Here is a 23,951-nt window from a genome sequence, read left to right on the forward strand (position 1 = left end):
AATGCCCTAGCGCTTCCACTCCGTCGAAAAGCGGTTGTCTCTCAGTCCGAGCCTGCTTCTATACCACGTGGACCATGCACCCTTGGTCACGTGTGGTTGTGACGTCATCACAATCCACCGCGGCAGTTCAATTAATGATTAGTCGGAGAGATGTCTCAGGGTCACAAGCCCCACCGACAGCACCTGCCATCGCGGGGCAGTGGCGCGTAACACCTCTGCTCAGGAGCGGAATCAGGCCTCCCAGATATCTGTGAATGTACATAAGACCAATTCTACTGCAGTACATGTCTCAAATGATGCAATATCACGCAAACTTACATCAGGTGATATATCAATAAAAGTAAGACAGTCCAGGTCCAAGCAAAGCATAGAAAGTCAAGAAAAACCATGAAAAATCAGAACCGATGGTGCTAGTACACGATAATTCGTGGTTAGCCCCAAGCTAAACCGCCCGTGATTTGTTTACTTGCGCGACGACGCATTACCCAAACGCTGAGTGTCAATTGCCTACCATGCCTGCAAGAAATACAGCTCATAAAATCAGGAGCACGATTACATGGCCACACGTCTCATCAGAGACAGAAATAAACCAAGAGATGTCCAAGTTATTTGGAGAGCAGTACAACTTTTTCTTTTTTAGCACATTGTAGAATGCAAGGCGAAATGAGCGATGACTGAGACCAAGGTAGTTAAGCTGCTGCTTTATTTCCATGGCAAGACTACAGTGCTTGGCTTTGGCCACCGCATTGCGGCACCGTTTTCCTATACCGCAATTCCAGCGCAAATAGAAGATACGACTGTACTGAAGTACTTACAGTGTGAATGAAAAATTCCACACCAACGCCGCCAGCTGGCTTCGATTCGACAGTGGAATTTCGTAGGAGCATTTTTTGCGCAGCAGCCAATTCTTTGAAACCTGACTGATCTGAAACCGGACTTCGTTCCGGGAAACAAGGCTTAGAACTTGGGAATTGAACAGCCTCACCACGTATAATTCTTACATGCCGTCTGAATTTCTCACGGGTGCCAATAAAGTTATTTCATCATGTTTTACTCTACACTCTGATCATCGGACAGACTCGTGGCTGATAATGAAAATGCTGACTGCTTTAGCACTGTTCACGTTGGAGCGGAAGCCACCCGCACGGCCCGGCCAGTGCCCATTTGTTAGCGCGCTATGAAAGATGTTTGACCTAATACCTTACGCATTTTCGAAAAAAAAAGCTTTTTGAGTTAGAAGAGCGCTTTTTTCGGCATAGCACTGACAGCGCTGTAGTGCATCGCGGGAACGCAGAAGCCTTGCGGCTCCACGCCTTTCGTGTTCACCTCGTGTACCTCCAGACTGCAGGTACTACGTCTTCCCCGGGAACCCTCACCCTAAGAAATAGCGTTTTAAAACGGGCATTGTAATAAGGGAATAATTGCTCATTGACATTCACCCGAACGCACCCATACGGCTGCAAAGAAAAGCTGTGCGTAATTACTCCCTTATTACAAATCTACCACATCTTTGGGGATTCCCCTAAAACATTTGACTAGAACGGGGATTCATAACGGGCTGCAGACAAAAAACGTTAGCCCGGAGTACGGCGCGGGCTGCCACCCTCGCCCTCAGACAGTGTATCTTACCCTCCCTCACTCTCACCTCATCATATCTTTCCTCCCTCACCCTCATCCTCACGAATTTTCATCCACCCATCCTCCCTCACCCTCACCACACCGAGTGAAATCCTCATGAGGTGAGGGTGAGGACGCCCTCGTGAGGATACCCATCTGTGTTCATGAATGGGACATAGTCTCCACGTGCAAGATAGCAGTATGTTTAATGACTGACCTTTATTTTACTTTTGTTTAGTTTCTTTTTGTCGGCGTTGTCTGCTCACGCGCATGTGCGCCCTGCTCTGCTGGATTCTTTGATCAAGTAAAATTTTCAGTGCCTTCAGAGTCGTCCTTGTGAATTCCTTTTCTTGAGTGCGCGTCCTGTTCCGCTGGTTTCTTCTCCAACTGGCTACGGGTCTTCTCCTCCAAATCCATGGGCAGGAGCTTTAATTTTTCCTGCAAGAAGACAGTACTGGCCGCACAGGACAGTCTTGCTGCTGATTTGGTTTGGCTGTGAACATTTCCTGGCTTAACCGCTTTCCCAGAAGGCGCTCACCGCATATTGTGTTGCCCATTCCAAACTTGATAAGCAGGGAATTGCCACATCATGTTTCAGCAATGCTTTTGAAAACTCGTGCACTCACGCAGTTGTAAACAGCTTTAGGCATCAGGCGGCGACTGCAAGCAGCTGGATACTCAACACATCTCCGTTTAAATTCTAAAAAAAATACTATACTGTAAAAAGTAGAAAAGTATAAATAATTTTGCGGTCTTAGGCGAATACCACGCGGTTATCCACTTATAGTACGTAATACGAATCATTTGGCATGCAGCCAAACTTTGGTGTCTACAGGCGCCCTGCATGCTCCGGGTGCCTCCACCGTCGGATGCAGTCAGCCAGTGTAGTTGTGCGTCCCCATCAGGAAAGCTGCCCCGCCGCTACGCGTGAGCCAGAAGGGAACGCATTGGCATTCCGCTAATCATAGCTAAGAGATTCTAGGCCACAAATGGCGTCCAAGGTTTCAGGCGGGGGGACGCTTTGCTAATAACCATATTCGCGACGTGAAAGGGGCGTTCATCTGACTCCTCAAAGGTCTCAGGCAAGGATGTCGCACAAGCACGCAGAAACATGGTCTTAATGCCTGTAATAAAAACATCTTGATGCCTGTGCTTTGGTGCTCACAGACTTTGTTCGCACAGCTGTCTTTCTGCAGGCATCATAATGGCGCGAACAGAAGCGGTAAGGCAGGTGTCACAGCACTGCTTCCCCAAGCCAGCTTTCTGCAAGACTATATATCTATCGATCTCTCTCTCTCTCTCTCTCTCTCTCTCTCTCTCTCTCTCTCTATATATATATATATATATATATATATATATATATCAATTCAAGAGTTCTCTGTGCAAAGAGAAAATTCTCCAAGTCGGCACAAGCCGACGGCATTGAGAAGTACGTAGCTGGCACACCATTACCTTGCTTGTTGCGTCGTTCTAGAATAATCTGCACTCCACTGAAAAACTGGTATGATGGAGTTTATTAAACGTTCCGAAGGGAAAATCATAGCATCTCTTGAGAAAACTGTCGCATGTCCTGCGCAGAAGCAAATTTGGCTCGGTTCTGAAGTAGTAGTTTCCAATCTTTCAGGACTCAAAATGAATTCGTGCTCAAACTGCGCTTTGAAGTTTTTGCATTTCTTGACCATAAGGCCTGTTTTGAAGGTGCAAATTACGGCTGCCGCCTGGAGTGCTCCGTGTCTTTTCTGCAGTCTTTATAAAAGGATTAAGGGCAGCCCATTGCAGTCGGGACAACGGAAACAAGGGCAGCTGCGCCAAGCTGCCCAGGTGCGTGCAGAATGTAACGCTTGCAAACGTATGACCCGCCATGCAGTCATGGTAAAGACGTTTTCGCTATGCACGCTTTTGGAATATCGTAAAGGGTTTATGCTGCCCTCAGAGATCCTTCTGGGGAGGCATCTGTTGATCGAGCCGTCTGCACACAGCTTAAAACCGAAGGTGCGCACTCTTTCCACACGGTGGAAAAGTTATTGCTTGTTTTTTGAAAATTTTAGAACCTTACCGAGAATCATGATGCTTAAAATTGTATGAACTTGACTGACGGCGCGCGTTCCTTCCCTTGCCCATGCATGCGTGTGCGTGTTCCGTGCATAGCTTCGCCCTGCCGTGCGACTGCAATGCGCCGGCTCTCTTTCACAGTCCAGCGGTGCTGGAGCAAGGGTGGATTCGCTTGTGTCGTATCTGTTTTGTAGTTGCTCTGTTTACTCAACGTGAACCTTTGCAGGTACACTGCGCGGCTCCTGGGTTCTGACGACTACGAGGTGGCCGCCTGCGAAGCGAGCCTCAAGAATGGCGGACACTACACGGTCACCTTCACACAGCAAGCGGACGGGGGCCCGGTGAGTCCGCGGCAATTTTAAACTCAATGCTACTCTAGTAAGCGTGCAGGGCACGCGTTGCTGCCAGGAAGACAGCTTTGTTCCTACCTCTTTTTCACGTCTCTGTCACACTCAGACTTGTTTTATACGCACCCCACAGACTCCAATGAACCCCAAACAGTTGTGTCGCATCTTGTGTGTTCCACGTGTGCTCAGACGCAAGAGATGCTTCCAGTGTTGGCCATTTTCTCACATCTGGAAGACGTCTATTGTTGTGTGTGTTTGTGTGTGTATAGGGGGGGGGGGGTGTTGTTTGAGCCAATACGTGAGACAAAACCGAGATAGTTACGAGTTGAGCCCCGAAATATTACCCAGCCTTTACTTCTGGCACGCACTATCTATATCCAGTAATATACGTTGTGGGGCTAGTTGGTTCATACTCAGACTTCTTTTATGCACACAGAAAGACGACACAAAAAGGCAAGGTCCTGTCTACCTTGCCTTTTTGTGTCGTCTTTCTGTGCGCATAAAAGAAGTCTGACTATCTATATGCACTGCTAAAATGATCCAGAGCATTGTTGTCTGTGTACAAAAACTAATGTATGCCAAGAGTATTTAGGAAGCAAAGCGGTAGCGTTTACCACGACAATCACAATAAGTGCTAAGCCCAGCATAGACTCAGAACAAAGGAAGCTCTGAAAAGATGAAAAAATGTGACAATTTCGGTTTGGCAAAAATGGCATATTCGGGGTCAATATACTCTAAAGTTCCTGCCTAAAAAATTTCAGTCTAAAATCGAGCTCCAACTACTAAAGTACTTATACAACGTGTCTAGGCTAACTTTAACCAAGGGTAAAAAAGAAGATATTTGAGGTAGGCCAGAGAAACCACTTGCTTACACCTACCAACCGGCTTGTGCATCATATGCCTTTTTTCTATTGCTATTAATTAAGTAGTAATTGAGATAATTTTTCTAAATGCGTAAATATTGACTTCAGACAGCAGATGTGAATAGCAAAGTTGGAAAACACCTTCATAAACCCCCATTCCATTCATTTGCGATAACGAAAGCCTCACGTGTATCTTTTGTTCCGAGTTCCAAATAAAGCTCGCGAAATAAAAAAAAATCGCGTGACTAGCGCATTCGCGCGCCACAATTTTGCTGCCCTCAATCCTGGCTTGAGTGAACGAAATCAGCTGCTTTCATGGCGCGACGACCCTATTGCTCCGGCAGGCCTATATGTCGACGGTGGTTGCGACGCCCGCGTGACGGTACCCAAGACTTTAGAGAATTTTTTAAAATAGGCTTTTTAAGTTGAAAGAGCGCTTTTTCGACATTGCATTGTCAGCGGTTCAAGTACATCGCAGCGACGCAGAAGGCGTGCGGCTTCTCGTCTTTCGTGTTTGCCTCGTGTACCTCCAGGCTGCAGAAATACGTCTTCCTCGCGAACCTTTACTCTAAGTTTTAGCGCTTTAAAACGGTAATTCAAACCGGGCTGCACAGACTAAAAAACGTCCGCCTGGAGTATGGCTCGAGCCACCACCCTCGCCCTCGAACAGTGAATTTTGACCTCCCTCGCCCTCACCTCATCATGTCTTCTTTTCCTCGCCCTCACCTCACCATGTCTTTCCTCCCTCACCCTCGTGCTCACGAATTTTCATGCGTCAATCCTCCCTCACCCTCACCTCACGGATTGAAATCCTCATGATGTGAAGGTGAGGACGCCCTCATGAGGGCTCGCCCGCGTGAGGAAGCCCATCTTTGCTCTGGTCACCCCAATGCAAATATTGGCTAGTTTACTTGGAGCTGCACAAAAACATCTACATTACAGCTGGAAGCGGTCCCCTTAACACTATGGGCTATATGCAGGTGCTTGAACTTGTTCTTGTTGCAACTGAGAGCTATTGCGAGAGTCATTTCGCTTTGCTTTGTGCAGCAAGCTTTGCAAGACCTTGCGATTGATGAGGCGAGGACGCTTGACTCGTCCGAGTGGGAAGTGTCGTGTATATTTGCGCCACATTCGGAATGGGCACTTAGCACAACATGAGTACCAGGCCCTCGACTCTTATTATACGTGCACAAGAGTAGAGATGTCCTTGTGCACCTAGATATCTGGAAGCCTTGCAGTCGCAGTTCGAAAGCGAGAAATTAGCAGACAATTTTCCATGGGCGAGCTTGCCACGGCCCGTATTGCGATGCATGGTGATGAAGCTACACTGTCTGATGATATCTTTGGAAAGAGCTGGCCACCCTCAGCAGCAACCAGCGGAACTGACACTTGGGAAAAGTGAGGGTCCAGAACTGAACTATGGATTACATTTAAAGAACGACTGCAGGGTTCCGGGAGTCCGAGAAAACGTGTTGGCTCCCGACGAGATCTGGAAGATTCTGAGGCGGTTCAGGCTCATTTTGGCGGTGGAAAGGTGCTTGCTTTGCAGCTCAGCAAAGAGCCAGCTGATTGGCGCCTTAATGCGCCGTAGCAGGCAGCCTAATCAAAGAAGGACAAATGACAGTTGGCCTGTACAGACAGATGAACGCGTTCCTGCAATGGCAAAGAGGCTGCTCTCAGTGAATTTTACAAGCTAGAGGTACAAAGTAGTGCTCAGCTTCTCTGCTTAGCGCATTCATATCCGGTGAGAGCCGGTTTACTGCGCACCGTGCTGTGCTGATTTTTTTGCTCACACAGTGCAGAGCAGCTGCACTAAACACAGGTGCGCTAAGCGGTCCCAAGTACGGATATTTTGCAGCTTTTTTTCTCTATTGCTTTCGCGCATGGCAAGGGATTCTATGCGGCGGCGACGACTTCCACGCTGCTCAGGGGGCGAGAGCTTCTCCTTAGGCCATAGCACTAGCAGACCTATAGCTGGCGCGCACGTTTGGCGCAACGACGTGCTTCTCTTATCTACTTAATCGGCCGCATGGAGGCTCCCACGATTTACTTCTTGCCAGCTGTGTCGTCAATTGCACTTACGCTCCGCTCAGGGGGCTCCGTTAAAATGACACTCGGCGTAAAAACGAAATGGAGGTATCGTCACCACCGGATGCTTTTGCAAGCAAACTATGGCGACCGCTGTTCTTTTTCGCGGATCGCTGAGGCGAGCAACTATACCGTTCACTTCACGGAGACCTTCTTGGGCGTAGATCTGATGTGGTACTCGGAAGGAACTGCGCCGTTGTTGAATTCAACCTTCCTGGTGATAAATGTGCCCCCCCCCTCACCCCCATCGTAGCCATACAACTTCTACTAAGAACACAGACTGTGCAGAGGTATTCTGTGTTCAGTTATTCTCAAGGGCCTTTTGAGCGTGCAGATTGGTTCTTGGGTGGTGAGCAGCGCAGCACGGTGAAAGAATAGGCAGACTCCAAAAGACAAACGCTGTCGTGTGTTTTTCGTACTGCTTAACACTCAAGCATGTGAACCAACGAACTTATACCACTGCCACACGGGAAATTTAACGTTATTTTCTTGGAAGCTGAATCGTACGATTTAATGCTACTTTTTGTTATGCGTTGCTACACGGCCAAACTAAAGGACATTTGCAAATGATGACAATTGCGAAGGACAAAAACTGGTGCAGATAAAATATTTTAGTAGGCGTTTCAATATTTGCAAACGTTGAGCGAAAAAAGTTTAAAAATCTTTACTGCACTTCTGAATGCTTTGTTAGCATACTTGCACCAACTTATTGAACACTGCTATCATGAGCCAAAACAAAGTCAAGCCATCACTAGACCGGCAGGCATGTGGTGGACGTTACGATGGACACCGGAGCGCCAGAAGTGGACACCCAAAGACTGCAGCATGACGTTCTTGCAGTCCTTCTGTGCTTGCGAGCACAGCGCCGAAGCAGACTAGCGCAGTTACGGTCGGCATTGTGCTCACAAGCTGCTGTAACCCGCGACTTGGAGGAGCAGCTTCATGCAAGTGACTTCCCTATAAGCGCCACGGTGGCTGCTAGCTTAGCAATGGTGCAACGGGAGCGCTGGGCGGTTTGAAGAAACCTTCCCAAGCTTGGGCGAATTCCATTTCCGGCAATCGCTGCCCGCCACGTTCCGCTACGTAGTTGACGCGCTGAGGTGCCTTCTTGAACGCGACCATGCGGGAGGGCGTCTCAGTCGAAAAATGTGTCGCCATTGGGCTCTACCGGCTACGGTCCAGTGCATAAGACCAAATCATCGCACATCTGTTTGGTGTGGGGCGCTCCACTGTAAACTTGATCAGCAAACAATTCTTCCAGCTGTCATCGAAGTCCTGGAGGCGCGGTGGCTCCGTATCATCAGCCAAGAAGAAATGCCGGAACACATCCGCAAGTTCTACGCGGTGGGCGGCTTCCCGCAGGCTTTTAGCGCCTTGGATGGCTGTAATATTCCGATATCCCCGCCACAACAGCATGCTGCGGACTACTACAATTATAAAAGGTAGCAAGTGTTTTTTTTAAAGCCCTGCTCATTTGAAATTATGTCACCTAAACAGGGAGCGTCACTCGTTTCCCGGCGCCTTCTTCGCATCTTGAATATGCGATGGAAAAACAAACAATGCTTGGGCACACATTTAGGCCACCATCACTTTCACTGAAAAGTAAATAACTTGAGACTTGTGTTATTTATTTTATTTTATTTCAAAATACTGCAGGCCAATATATTGGCCCATGGAGGAGGGGCTATACAAGGCAAGTAACATGACAAATACCAAAGGGATACATGCGGTTACCATCAATACACAAAAAAAAATACAACACTCATTCACTCAAGAAAGTGCTTCTCGAGAGCTTTGCTGAAATTGGAGTGCTGGGAAATGCCCTCGTGGAGAGAGTTCCAGTCGGAAATAATTCCTGGGAAAAAGCTGTCCTTGAAAGAGTCAGTCCTTCCAAATATGAGGTCGAGCATATGAATTCGTGAATGGTGTGTTCGGCGCGAGAATTGCTTGAGAATTGCGGGGCGAGGTATGTTTAATGTATGTGTTAAAAGGTTATGCAAACAATAAATGGTGGAACGAAGAAGATGGTCCAGCACCGACGCCAACGACGACGAAGCGCTTGCGCCCTCGTTTACGGAGGTAAAGAAAAAGTAGAAGAAGAAGAAGCCCGTCGGATGCTCGTGCTGGAACGCTGCCGCTTGTGTCCCAGTCTCTCGCCTCGCTGGCTCGTAGATTACGTGTGCTAAGTCTTTTGTCGCCGGCGCTTCCAACGTGCCAATAAACCGCTCTACATTGGAAAATTTTTCTGCGCACTTCAAGTAGTGGAATATGTAGGTGAGTCTAACCTCCTGTATTTGTTATAAATAAGCCTAACCGCTTTGCTTTGCACCATCTCTATCTGGTATATGTCTTTCTTTATGAATGGGTCCCACAAAATCGAAGCGAACTCTAATTTGGATCTAATAAATGTTGTGTTTTCAAGGAGTTTAACTTTACTCGGGGCATCTTTAAGCTTCCGCCTTAAGTAGCAAAGCTTAGAAAACGGCGAGGAGCAAATGTCTGCACCATGGGAAATCCATGATAAGTCATGTGTTAATGTTACCCCTTAGTATTTTTAATGTGTAACCTCGTGGATAAAATAACAATGAATAACTGCGCAAAAAGGACGGGACGAGAGAGAATAAACACAGAAACGCACGAGACAAGTTCAGACTAACAACTGGTTTATTGCACCAACGCCTCCTTCCTTCGACAACAAAGCCCATGCGAACCAACAGCAATGACAAAAGCCACAATCATCACGCCAAACCAAGAAACTCCAACTCCTTGCGGTACAGGTGTATGGAAGCCTCGCTTACACATTTGTCAGGCCCTAATCTCGCGATTTCCAAGGCTTCAATAACTTCACGTTCTTTCTTATCCCTCGCGCGTCCGATAATCTTAGTGCTGCCGAAAAGTGGAGTGCAATATTTATCGTCATGCATGAAGATCTTGCAATGGCTAGGCAGATGCTGCCCTCTAGAATCAGCTAAGGAATTGGCATGCTCTAATAATATAATGTTGATGCATCGGCCAGTTCGCCCTACGTACACCTTACCACAGCTCAGCGGAATCTGATAGATTACATTCACTCTGCATTGCACAGACTTGTTCCTGTGGTTGGTGCTACACTCAATCTTCTTTTGCCTATCCGGTATGACCAAATTGCACAAACGCGACAGCTTGCAAGGTGCCGAAAAAAGGACCTCTACGCCGAATTTACCGGCGACCCTCTTCAGGCCGTGCGAGACCCTGTGAACATAGGGAATTACTTCATACTTCCGCCTCTCCTGGGCATCCGCCCCACGAGGCTTTGAGTTTGGGCGGAAGGACTTCAACAGGGACTCGGCAATACCCCGAAGGAGGGCCAGCGGAAAACCGGCAGACCGAAGGCGATCCACCTGTACATCAAAGCTAGTCTTAACCTTGTGAGGGCAGGACTTGGTTAACGAAGCCCCGAGGCAAGTTGACGAAATACCCCTCTTGACCAGCTTCGAATGAGACGAGTTGAAGGGCAGGAGTGCCTTTTTTGACCTAGGCATGTACGCCCAGCATAAGTGGTCAGGATTGTTAAAGAATAATTTTAAGTCCAAGAATTGCAAGCAAGAATTTTCAGGAAGTTCAATGGTAAAATTAAAACTGGCAAAAGCAGACTTAAAAGATTCTAAAACCTCCATTGCCACCTGTGTCAAGTTATCATTGCGGTCAATATTTAAAAGGATTAAAAAGTCATTGACGTATCGGAACACCCGAACGATATGGTCGTTAGAAAGTACCCGCGATAGCGAGCGGTCAATTTCAGCTAAAAGGACATCAGCTAGAACGGCAGCTACACACGAACCAATACAAATGCCACGTTTCTGCACGTAAAATTTCTCCTGAAAACTCACAATCGTTGAAGAAAGATACACCTTAAGGAATTCTAAAAAACCTTCCACAGAAATACCACACGCATTCTGGAAAGACACAGCACCAGATCGTTCGATACAGTTCCGGACTGCGCGGAAAAGGTCATCGTGGGGAAGGGAGTAGAACAGCTCTTCGATATCAACCGAGAAGCCCGAGTTAACAGCAGAAAGGCTATCCCCTAACATTTACAGGTGGATCGCCTTCGGTCCGCCGGTTTTCCGCTGGCCCTCCTTCGGGCTGTTGCCGAGTCCCTGTTGAAGTCCTTCCGCCCAAACTCAAAGCGTCGTGGGGCGGATGCCCAGTAGAGGCGGAAGTATGAAGTAATTCCCTATGTTCACAAAGTCTCGCACGGCCTGAAGAGGGTCGTCGGTAAATTCGGGGTAGAGGTCCTTTCTTCGGCACCTTGCAAGCTGTCGCGTTTGTGCAATTTGGTCATACCGGATAGGCAAAAGAAGATTGAGTGTAGCACCAGCCACAGGAACAAGTTTGTGCATTGCAGAGTGAATGTAATCTATCCGATTCCGCTGAGCTGTGGTAAGGTGTACGTAGGGCGAACTGGCCGATGCATCAACATTATATTATTAGAGCATGCCAATTCCTTAGCTGATTCTAGAGGGCAGCATCTGCCTAGCCATTGCAAGATCTGCATGCATGACGATAAAGATTGCACTCCACTTTTCGGCAGCACTAAGATTATCGGACGCGCGAGGGATAAGAAAGAACGTGAAGTTATCGAAGTCTTGGAAATCGCGAGATTAGGGCCTGACAAATGTGTAAGCGAGGCTTCCATACACCTGTACCGCAAGGAGTTGGAGTTTCTTGGTTTGGCGTGATGATTGTGGCTTTTGTCATTGCTGTTGGTTCGCATGCGCTTTGTTGTCGAAGGAAGGAGGTGTTGGTGCAATAAACCAGTTGTTAGTCTGAACTTATCTCGTGCGTTTCTGTGTTTATTCTCTCTCGTCCCGTCCTTTTTGCGCAGTTATTCATTGTTTCGATAATGGCTATAAGAGAGCGGACTAAAATGGTTCTTACGAGAAATTCGCAAGAGGACAGTTTTATCAAGGTTTAATTGCATATCTTATTTTACACACCACTGATGAGCAGCTAAAAGCGCACTTTGCAAGATGTAGTGATCGTTCTGTGCATTTATTGTCTTAAAAAGTATGCAGTCGTCAGCAAAAAAGCTTTAACGAGGCACTCTCGGGGATATAGACCCACAGATCATTTCTATAGATTAGGTAAAGCAACGGCCCCAAAACGCTGCCTTGGGGTACATCTCAAGTAACTGGAAGCTCGTTATTTGTGGAGCCACTAACCTCAACATATTGTTTCCTATGTTTTGAGATAACCACAAATCCAACTTACAAGGTAAGTAGGGATGACAATGCCATCTAATTTATAAGTGAGTTTGCAATGAGAAACTATGTCAAAAGCCTTGTGGAAGTCTAAAAAGAGAGCATCCACCTGCCCTGATTTGTCAAGAACAACAACGTGGAATTCATTAACCGTAGAAACCAACTGCGTCACAGTGGACATACGCTTTCTGAAGCCGTGCTGCAAAGGAGATAAAATGTTATTTTCAGCTGGAAACGAATTAAGGTAACCAGAGATTATGTGTTCTATTAACTTACAACAAGGAGAAGGGATTGAAATTGGTCGGTAGTTAGAAATAATTAGCTTATCGCTTTTGTTATGAATGTACAATGCAGGCCATTGTCCAGTCCTCCGGTAATTAACCAGAAAGTAAAGAAACTTGAAATATCTGCGTTAAAAGCTCGGGTAATTGTGCTGCAAAACGTTTAAGAACAGCATTTGCAAGCCCATCAGGACCATAACATTTTTTAGCGTCAAGTTTACGCAGCATGGACAAAACACCATTCGGAGAGATAGCCGGTATGTTACCAGGATCTTCACTTCGAGTTCTAGTTCTGGTTGCCCTCTCCGTCAGAAAGACGCTTTGAAAGTAAAAGGTAAAACCTTCTGCAATCATTGCGCATTGGTCACAATGCAAAATAGTCGCAATCGTTGGTCACAACGTCATCATTAATTGGAACTTTACCCAACTGCTCATTCTTCCGGCCTAGAAAGTTCCAAAATTTTTGTGGATTACTTCTGATGAATTCGTGGAGCGTCGTTTTAAAATAATGAAACTTCGCTGATGTTAGCTTTAAAGGCAACTTTCTGTTTCAGCAGTTGGAATTGTTCTAAGGAAGATATCTTTTTATTCCTACATCGCTTTACTTAGCGTTCAAGTTGGACAAATTCTCGAGTTATCCAAGGATTGCGACGGTTGATATGAACTTTTCTAACTGGAATAAAATGTTCAGTGCAGTACTGCACTGCATTCTTAAAGTGATGCCTTAAACTATGAATATCAGCCCCGCAAGAGCTGCTTAACAGCGATTGTAAGACGTCGATAACTGCATTATCATCAGCACGAACATAGTCCTTTATCATTTTATCTGGACACATCCTGGAAGCCGCAGGCGAAGCACAACAAAAGTATAAAAGACGATGATCTGAGATTCCCGATTCAACGTCAAGCACACTAAAAAGGTTTGGCTAACATAAAATAGGTCTAGAACAGATGACTCTCTGGTGTGTTCACGAACAGTTTTCTTAAGGTTTAACGAAAACATCAGATCTAAAATACCATCCCTTGAGGCGGATAGGCCATACGACGGTTTGTCCCAATCGATGGCAGGGAGATTGAAATCACCGGTAAGGATTAAATTTCGATTCTGGTAACATATTACACGATCGAAAAGACTAGACATAAAATAATCGCTTGCATCAGGTGGACGATACACAGCACAAAGGTAAAAGGTGAAGCCATGCGTTATTAGGCGCAAAAACAAGCATTCATGTTGATCAATTTGATGAAGGAGCGTTACGTTGACTTCACGCTTGGCAATCACAGCAACCCCTCTGCCACGTGAACTGCGATCACGTCTGTATATGACGTAGCCCGGTGGCACAATTTCTTCGTCAAAAATACCACTGTGTAGCATGCCTCGGTTAACACCAGGAGATGGGGATCATAAGAAAAGAGCAGTACCTCAAGGCTATCTATTTTATTCACAATGCTTCTGGCGTTCAAAAATATGACACGTAGTTGGCGAATTTCAAGTGGTGGTTTCGTCTGACTGCCAAAAGAATTTCTTATTATATTCACTGTCGATGACGGTGTCTGTTTAATTTGATGATTAGTACTAAGGACGCTGAAAGAAGACATAACTGAACTGGTGGCTTGTCAAGTAGAAGAAGCGAGAGCACATTTCCTTCGCGGACGCCCATCATCTTTCTCTGAATCAGAGGTTGTTGCTGCATTACTCGGAGAGTTGTGGCCGACATCACGTGAAACGGCACCACTTACTTTACACCTTTGGTTCTTCTTTTCGTCCCACGCGTCCCACGCGGGCGGCTCAAAGCCCGTTTCAGGTGGACTATGAAACGCATGGCATGTAAGTTATCAGCAGCAAAGCAGGCGATTAGAGCTGCATGCGTCGTACACGGCATTTGTGAGGCGCTCAATGACCCCGTCGAGCACCAGTGGTCACAGGACGCTCATGAATTCGACGCACTGTATGCGGAGCCCATGCACAGCATAGACGCTGTCAGCGGCCATGGCCGTCAAGTGAGGGCTGTCCTTTCCGCCTATTCAAGAAGAGTCAAGCTGCACAATAAGCCGCTTGCACAAGGTGCACAGTGGAACGTGTGTGTGGTGCACTACAAGGGAAGCATAACAATAATGTTGTGTACACCAAGTCTCCGCAATTTGTGGCTTTATTACACAGAACAATCATGCCAAATAAAAATAAGCAATGCTGATGAGGTTCTTTCAATGTTCCGATAGTACTGCAACAAGTCTGTCAGCAGCTCTGTTTTCTTTTTCGGCGGCCGCCTCCTCCTGCAGCTTTACTTCTCGCTCACGGAATTCTTTCTCCTTTGATTTTTCAAAGGCTCTGCGCAGTTTGCGGGGCTCTTCAATGAGTTGACCAAAGAAGGCACCTTTTTGTGGTCTTCTATGGCGAATGCTGGCAGGCCGCTGGCTTGTTGGCAACTGCTTCCCTGCAGCGCTTGATGCTGGAGACCCTAACGTGGAGCTTTCACGGGCAATCTCTAGGCTTCCAGAGCTTGAATGCGGCAAGAATGACTGGTTGCTTGACTCTGGGTCATCTCCATCCACCTCTCCATATTGTGGAAAATATGAAAAAGTAGTATGTACAGGAAACAAAAAGTAATATTAAAAAATGAAGCCTTGGAACCTACTATGTTTACGAGCCAGAAGCACCAAGCATGCAACACTTATCTCCACATTTTTAGTATGTGTACCGTATAAAACACTGCATAAACATAAAGAGCATAAGGACCAGCCGCCTTGCTAGCCAGATCGCACATGTAGTAAGCTGTGTAATATGCGATAAAAATTGTGCAAAACTGTTAGGATGATGCAAGGCACACCAAAAGCAGTTTGTCGATTTTAACTGAGCACGGAGTGTAATGGTTTGCTTTTTATATTGAGTGATTTTAATGAGCTATAAAAAAGTGCATCTTCATCACGATGCACCTAAAGCGTACAGCTGCACATTGTCAGCACTAGGTTTCTTTGCAAACAAAACTTGACGTGCCACAACAGTACCATATCAATAGCACGAATGTATGACCCCAATTCACACTGCTTGTAAATGTAGCGGTGCTTTACTTACTTCTTCAGATGAGGCATGCTGGTAACAGTCTGTTGCTTGCGCCAGGCTTGCATCATTGACAGGCAGTGTGCCTAAGAACTTGTGTGGAAAGTTGGGCGAGTCGTATTGTGAAGGTCCCAGTAAAATATACACATTATGGCATCCTCTCCGTGTTTTTTTTTTTTTGCTGAGCTCCCTTAAAGAAATCAAATTTTCAAGTTTTGTACTAAAGCAGGCACGTGTAATACTGTTTACTTCTTGGTTTGGTTTGCATGGGTTTAACGTCTGAAAGCGACTCAGGCTATGAGAGACGCTGTAGTGGAGGGCTCCGGAAATTTCGAACACCTGTGGCTCCTTAACGTGCACTGACATTGCACAGTACACGGGCCTCTAGAATTTCGCCTCCATCGAAATTCCACCTCCGCGGCCGGGATCGAACCCGCGTTTTTCGGGCCAGCAGCCGAGCGCCATAACCACTCAGCCACCGCGGCGGCTCCGCTGTTCACTTCTATTCACTTCTATAGTGAGAAAGTTGTCAGCATTGCCTACGCGGTTACTACGTTTTGCGTGCCGATATTGCACGAAAAGTTAATAGCGCCGTTATGGTAGGACAACCGTTATTATCCTTAAGAAAAATAGACTGTGAACGGTCAAAAATAAGGCCGAAATGGTATGAAAAAAGTGGCAGGCAGACGTGTGAGTATGCACGCGAAACAACGTGATTTCGGGGCAGTGCAGTCGTCCACACACTTTGTCTAGAGCGCTCGAACGGATCAGTACACTAGCGTCATTTACGACTAGCCTATGCTCGAAACAAGGCCATACTGTGCAGGCACATTCCCGTTGGTCGTTTTTAATTCCTCACATCTATCGGACTTCCAGGTATCTGGTTCAAAGCACAACCACAATGAGCTGCCCGTCAAAAAAGATCAAGGCTTGCAGACGGCAGAATCTGGCTGGAAAAAGAGGCAACGCTTAGCTGTTCTTGTTCCTAAGATTTTACATTTTGCTTTTTATAGCTTTAAGCGGCTTGTCAATGCCTTCCGCACTGAGGGCGGCGTGAATTGCCGCGTACACTTTGGCATTGCGCTTGGTACGGCGCAGGTCCCTCAGGTGGTCTTGTCAAACTCTTATAAGAATGACGGTCTCTGGCTCCGCCCACTGCGCGCGATGTTTAGGGACTCCTTCGGCCATCACGTAATCACAGTTCGACAAATTGCACTGGAGAATGCAGATCACCATGGCTCTGCCGCTGTGCAAGCATGTATAGCTTGTAAACAAAAATGGCCGCCCGACCACGCTGGTTGTGGCTCGCTGGTTGCAAGAGTGGCAGCTTTTTTTTTTTCAATGCTGTTCGGCGTGTTTCATATGCATGAATAAATCGCTACAAAATTAAATATGCAAATGATATTATAATACTCCTGACGCTTTTGTAATTAATTTTAGGTGGATATTCACACTGAATCTCTGGTGTCGAGATAATACATTTGCCCGGAGAGCGCAGGCGAATGAGTTCCTCAAACACATTCGGTCGCTAATGTCGTGTTCATCGAATGCCATTTTATTTTCACTTGTGACAGCAAGCAAATGTCATTCTAAACGAATTTCATGCAATGGAAGCGACATTAAATTAGCCGCTTGGCAGGGGTATTACTCAGATTGGATCACTGCAGCTCCTTGCTGGTGCGAAGACGACTGACCTGCCGACAGGCATCGTCGGCAAGAGCAGTGAATTTCGCGTTTGGCCGAGCCTTTTGATCCGAGTCGATGCTTGGCACAGCCTCTGGTTGATGAACGTGTGTTAATCCGTTCAGGTGAACTGCAGCGTGCACGAGACCCTGCGGCCGAACAGCCTGTCCATGTTCTACCAGGTTCCCCAGTACGTGCTCATCACAGCCGGCGAGGTCATGTTTTCCGTGACGGGGCTCGAGTTCTCCTATTCGCAGGTACTGCCATTGTACTCTCATTCGACTGCTGACGCTCATAGAAATCACACAGGCTTGGTATTTTTGTGCGTGTGCAACAAAGTGAAATTGTGCAGTGTACTTAAGCGCGTAATACCTTTCCTTTTCAGAAGCAGTTCCGCGGAGATACAGTTAGAAAAAGAGTTAAAAACTTTTGTTGCCTCAGGAAAACGAGCACAATGCGCCGCGAACATGTTTCTAGCCGGAAGGTGACGTGGTGTGCAAGCCGCGTATGTGAAGTTCAACGCCCCATAGAAGGCTGCCGTGATAGCCCCGTGATACCCCGTGTGTGTCATTATATGACTGACACGCGATCCACTCTAGGCACGCTCAACCGGCGGCAAGCAAGTTCTGCCATTGGTTCTCGGAGTATGTGGTACATACTGGCGATGCACATGAACTTGGCCGCAGTTCAGTTAGCACATTACTCAGGGACATCAGGGCAGCAAGACGTTTGTCCAGCGCCCCACGAAAAAGGCATGCCCACAGACCGCTACTGACACTACTGCGTGCGTTTAATGAAGGCAGTCGCTCTGTCCAGCTGGCCGCGATAGGGGACCGTGCGCAGTTGAAATACTCCGAACATTCGTTTCTTCGCATCAATATTTACCACAGCAGAACTTGTTTGTGCCCAATTTTGCAGCGACAGCAGTCGCTAGCGCGTCGAGGGGGGGCGTCATTTCACACTTGATTCGCAGCACACGGGGCTAACAGGGTGCAATGTGTCGACAGTGGCTGCACACCTGGACCGCACCGTTGTGGCCGGTGTTGAAAAAGCTAGCTCTCGCTGCATGTTGCGACAGCTGGAAAACAGTGCTGAGCATAGCGGCTGTGCCGTAAAGGTGACCAGGCTTTCTAAAATAAATGCACTGCCCTGGTCCCGTGAAACCATCTCAGGCCGCCTGTTGCCAGTAGCGTGGCGTAGTCTGCAGTATTTTTTTCTGAAGTTAGTTAGGGCGACTAATTATCTGATTAGCCGTAGAGTAGCCAATGTAATCAGAACGTTGTTGCCGGGTGAGCTGGTGCATATTCCTCGGTAAAAATAAAATAATGATGTGAAAGGAATGCAGGACAACGCGCTACTGACCACTGAATCTTACCGCATCTGATAGGTGGCGTGACCCGATATATATTCTGTGTAGCTGTCAGTAAAAGATTCAGTTGTCAGTAGTGCACCGTCCTGTCTTCCGTTCACGTGATTTTTTTTAATGTTGCGCTAACGTTTACCGAAGAACGGGGTTACATCTATCCTGTTCAGCAACAACAAGACGCAGCCACATCATTTGGACTCGAATACATAATATCATAGAGATGTCATCTTTTGCAGCATCCATGCTTCGTTCAAACTCCGTGCAGCATCCATGCTTCGTTCAAACTGCCCCGTCCAGACTCTAAACTAAAAATTAACATCATTGATGCTTTCCCTGCTATTAACAGTGGCCTGATTGGGCATTCGCATGCGTAGGTAGCCTATGCTGGACTTGAACTGTATTGAGTTTCATTTCATTCGTTTATGAAGACATGTAATACAGAACTGAACTCATTAAAGTAATGCAGGAAAATATCCCGAAGTACAAGACTGAAGTGAGACCTGGTGGTCGGTCTTCGTCAATTGTTTAGGGGAATCCACCAGGGTGGAGTAAATTTGTAATAAGGGAGTAATTACTCAGTGGCATCCACCCAAGCGCAGTCATACGGCTACAAAGGAAAGCTGTACAGCTTCTTCAGAAACTTCGCAGTTAAAGAAAAATTCGTCCTGGTCCGGGGTTCGAACCCGGGACCGCCGCTTCACCGGAGAAGTCGCTCTATCAACCTGTTCTGGCAAACTGAGAACAGGGATAAGTATGGGGATTGAATGTAGGGCTACATATAGTGAACAGAAACCACACAGGAGTATAAGAAATATCTCTGCTGAATCTATTCACAGTACTTCCAGCTCTTCGTTATACAATCATCACGGCTGTCAAGCGAGGAGGCTCACTCCCTAGAGTGCCATCCCAGCGAATTCTTAAGGAGTATTGAGGAGCTTATATTTAGAAGAACTGGGGATAAATGTTAGTGGAGAACACCTTAGTAATATCCGATTCGCTAATTACACTGCCATCCTAGGTATCTCAGGAGTCCAGTTACAATGCATTACTGAGCAGTTGAACACTGTCCTGTTGAACACTCTGTCCGCCCTCTGTCCTGTTGGTTTCTTCCTCGTCCCTTGTCTTTTTTGCGCGGTTTCAAGATGCACTCTACTAATAGTCACCAACTAGCCCGTCTCTCTCTATTATACTTGAACACTCAAAGCCGGATGGTACGGCTAAGGATTGATATGAAGGAAACTAACGCTCAACAGCCTCAGAAGGGCCAACAGTTTACGATGGGCAGTGATGTGCATGGAAGGGACAAGGGAATGCGTAAATCAAATGTAAGAAGTGACCACACATCCGGACTATTAGAGAGAAGCGGCTTCAGTAAAATTAGGATGGGTCAGAGTGCATTTGGTAAGTACTAATTTCTCGAGAAAAGCAGTTTAATCAGGAGGATTAGGATGTATCTGCAGATGAAAGGATATGACCGGTGCAGCTTACCAGCCCTCACATATAGGGCAGAAGCGTGGAGGCTAACGAAAAAGATTGAGCTTCAATTTCGGACGCGAACTATGGCGAAGAAAATGGCGCGTGTAACGTTAAGAGAGAGGAAGAGAGCAGGGTGAGTAAGTGAACAAGCACGAATTAACAACAGATGAGATCAAGAAGAGAAAACAGACACGGGCAAGTCAGCGAATGCCGGACTTATCGTAACTCATGGTAACTCAGTGTACCAGAGCGGATCCCAAGGGACGTGGAGCGCAGCAGGTGGCGAAAGGCGGTCAAATGGAGCGATGAGATCTGAGCGCGGCTGCTGCAGGACGGGGTGTACGTACAGATTAACGGGAGATTTGTCCTACAGCGAATGCGTTTTTTGTTTTCAGTCCAAGATTGTAACCTTCGAAGGAGACGGCATAGATGCAGGACGCACCCGCAACAGCTTCTGAATCATCCATTTTAATGGTAGCTCCGTGAAAACAGTGGTCACCAGCAAAAGTTTACAGAATGCGTATGCTCGGGAACAAATTTGCTGCTTTGCTGCTTCGCGACCAGTGGCCTGGTATTGGTGAACTATTTTTGTCCTTTATACCTGCAGGCATTTCAAGGAATTCGCTTGCGTGAGAGCGCCAAAATAAAATTCTTTCTGCACACTTGCATTATGTAAACTTTTGCTACTGATTAGACTAAACATACATATTGATATCCATGACAGATGGAAGGTGTTTGTCGCAGCACAAATTGAGCGAGGGTAGGCAGGGAGAGACCAAAGCTGCTGACCAACGTTTCGACTAGGGAACTTGACTACGTCTGGCTGTTTGTTCCTTTGTCGTAACATTGGTTAGCGGAGAGAATTCCCTCCCTACCGTTCTTGATGTACGTGTATCAGGGAGGCGCAAAGTGCGCATGCAACGTTTTGCATGCTGTATGGCTCGTATATCCCAGGATACAAGCAATGAAAACGCATGTTTATTCACATGGCAATTTTGTTCAAAAGTGACAAAGCTACATGTCTTTGTGCAAAAACAAAAGGTTGTCTGAAGATTCTGGCATCAAACAAGTCCTGCGTTCCAGAATTCTATAACCAGCGGCACTGAAGTTCCTCACACTGCTTGCACTTGCCATTGGTATGCACGAAACTTTTTTGCAAGGAGAGAAAGGCGCGTGAACCTGTCTGTATGAGCCTTCCACCGCGGCAGTATGCTGTCGTTGTTGTAGGCGTCAGCTGCATGAAAATATCTAACTCGTCCTCGTGACTGAGTTTCGGTGGTGTCCTGCCATTCCTGAAACTCATTCATTAGCGTTGGTTGCTTTGCGGAAGAGGAATGATTTTCGCTGGGTTTTTCTTCGACACAAAGTGAGGATATCCTCACCATCGCGTCCCTCACGCTGTCATGAACTGTGCCTCATTGCCTTTCGTCGATCGCGGGAAGATGGCGGAAAGAGGGCCAGAGAAATGTTGCAATTTTGTGCAGCTCTCCGAGCTTCATTTTTTCGAAAAACTGCGTTGTTGTTCTTTTCAGCGTGGCAACGATAATTGAGTTTGTCACGGGTTAGGTGACCACGCGAGGTCACCACCATGTCATGACAATAAGGGGGTGGCCGTTCGATGTCCGGCTTGGCCGGTAAGCAAACGTAGTGAATGAGACAGAGGCGTGTCGGGGGTAACAACAACAAAACAACGTTTATAGCATCGATACGAGCAATACGAAAGCTTTTACAGGGGCGGAATGGAAATTTTACAGAACAATTACCATGGACTGTGGAAAAACACATCGCATTAAATACACTGAATTAAGTTATGCATTGGAATAAGAAATTGTCTACAGAGATCACGACGAAGGAGCAAATCCAATTAGCGACAGTTGAAAAGAAAGTTCAGAAGGGGAGCGAACATACAGTTGACTGGGGAGCGCGGCGGCAGTCCATCCGCAAAGACGCAGGCTGGGCGGCCCCGAAGGCGACGGTCCTTCCGAGGCAGCTGGCGGGTTCAAGGATGCGGTGCGGCGGCTGCGGATCCCGGGAGCGCGTGGCGGCTGCTTTCCCACCGCGGAGCGCACTGAAGCTCGTGCCCATTCGTCCCCCCCCCCCCCCCCAAAAGATTAGGTCTGTGGCGGACGAAGCACCCGGTGCCCCCCCCCAAAAACACACACACACACACACACACACACACACACACACACACACACACACACACACACACACACACACACACACGCACACGCACATGCACGCACGCGCACACACACACACACACACACACACACACACACACACACACACACACACACACACACACACACACACACACACACACACACACACGCACGCACACACACACACACACGCGCACACACACGCACGCACGCACGCACCAAAAACGCACCAAAAACGCACGAAGTAGTTCACACACAAAAAAGGGAATCACGTAGGCACCCGCACTTTGGCACTGTATGGCCGCCATCTTGAAGGAGGAAAAAATCTACGAATATACAAAAGCAGCTGAAGACTTTGAAAGTAGTAGGGGTGACTTTGATCTGGGAAAAAATAAGCCATGGACAGAACAAGCAGCATGTACGCCCCCGCACGTGCAGTGCGAGGGGGTTGCACCACTAGAAGAAACTACCCCCGAAACAGCGTGCACGTACGCGTGCTCTTCCGTAGACACATAGAGGCTGCACCGACATACGTATGGGTAAAAAAACGCGGACAAATGAGTTTTATATTGATACGGGAATAAAAGAAGAGGCGGCGAGCGAGCGCGAGCGGCGAGCGCGCGGCTCTAGAACGAGGGAGATAGAACGAGAAAGCTTGGCCGCCGCCGGGTGTGCTTCGCCGGCTCTCCTCGGGACTGCTGCTATATTTCTCTGGGCGGGCCCGTGGCCACCCCGTGGCATCCCACACCGTAACATTTTGGTGGCAGCGGTGGGATCATGCCGCTCACCCGCTCCCAGAATCAAGCACCCGACGTGCCAGACGACAGGAGTCCACCACCAGCCGATAGCGCCGACGACGCGGCGGCCGGCGCCGCTAGACCTAGGCGCTCGGAGAGGCTCGGCTCTTCGCAGCAGCCGGACGCCGGTGTTGAGCGCCTCCTGGATACAGTCACCCAACGGATGGACGCATGGGAGGCCCGTCTGACTGCCCAGGCTGGGGAGATGGAAGCTCTCCGGCGCGAACTCCGTCGCCTGGTGCCAGCCGAGCCGAGCACAGGTCAGGTGCCTTTGGGCGTCCCCGCCGCCGCTGTTTACGGCTCTGCCGTCGCTGGGCCTGCGGTCGTGGCCGCCAATGGCGTGCTCGGCGCAGGTGCGTCCTCGCCGCAGTGTTCGTTGGACGTTGTGGAATTGCCCACATTTGACGGCACCATCTCGTGGGATGCTTACTGCATCCAGCTGGACGGTATTGCGGCGGCGAGAGGCTGGGACGAGCAAATGAAGGCATGGATGCTCGTTGCAAAACTGAGGGCCCGCGCCACCGAGCTGCTGCAGAACGTGCCGCCCGACCAGCTGGGCTCTTACACTGTTCTGGCGGGCCTCCTCGCCGACCACTATGGTGCCTCAGGTCAACCCCGTGTGCAGTACCACCGCCTGCGAGCCCGCCGTCAAGAGCCCGGGGAGACGTACCAGGACCTCGCCGCCGCCATTGAGCGCCTGGCTCTGCAGTCGCTGCCGGGAGCGCCTCAGAACGCCGTGGCCCTGGTCGGCACCGAGGCGTTTGTCGACGCCATCCGACTCCCCGAGGTGCAGCGCTTGGTCCGCTCTGGCCGTCCTGATTCCGTCCGCGCCGCCATGGCGCTTGCCATCGAGGCGGAATTGACTTTGCTGGCCACGCGGGGGTCGCCACCGTCTGCCGAGCGCAGCGTCCGGGT

At 48.1% G+C, this 23,951-nt stretch overlaps 1 protein-coding gene across 5 annotated transcripts in view; it reads left to right on the forward strand.

Annotated features, from left to right (window-relative positions):
• The window catches only part of LOC144108821 (solute carrier family 15 member 1-like), a 230,266-nt gene that overhangs the window by 170,957 nt on the left and 35,358 nt on the right, over window positions 1–23,951 (forward strand). For 3 of the 5 annotated variants that reach the window (XM_077642012.1, XM_077642005.1, XM_077642037.1), the window contains 3 exons: window positions 3,896–4,010; window positions 8,229–8,409; window positions 17,358–17,489. In XM_077642012.1, the coding sequence (XP_077498138.1) occupies window positions 3,896–4,010; window positions 8,229–8,409; window positions 17,358–17,489 (428 nt within the window). The remainder of the gene's footprint in view (window positions 1–3,895; window positions 4,011–8,228; window positions 8,410–17,357; window positions 17,490–23,951) is intronic. The other 2 variants (XM_077642029.1, XM_077642021.1) reach the window with 1 other exon arrangement.

This window comes from Amblyomma americanum, chromosome 1 (genome assembly GCF_052857255.1).
Source record: "Amblyomma americanum isolate KBUSLIRL-KWMA chromosome 1, ASM5285725v1, whole genome shotgun sequence".
In the NCBI taxonomy this organism is placed as follows: domain Eukaryota; kingdom Metazoa; phylum Arthropoda; class Arachnida; order Ixodida; family Ixodidae; genus Amblyomma; species Amblyomma americanum.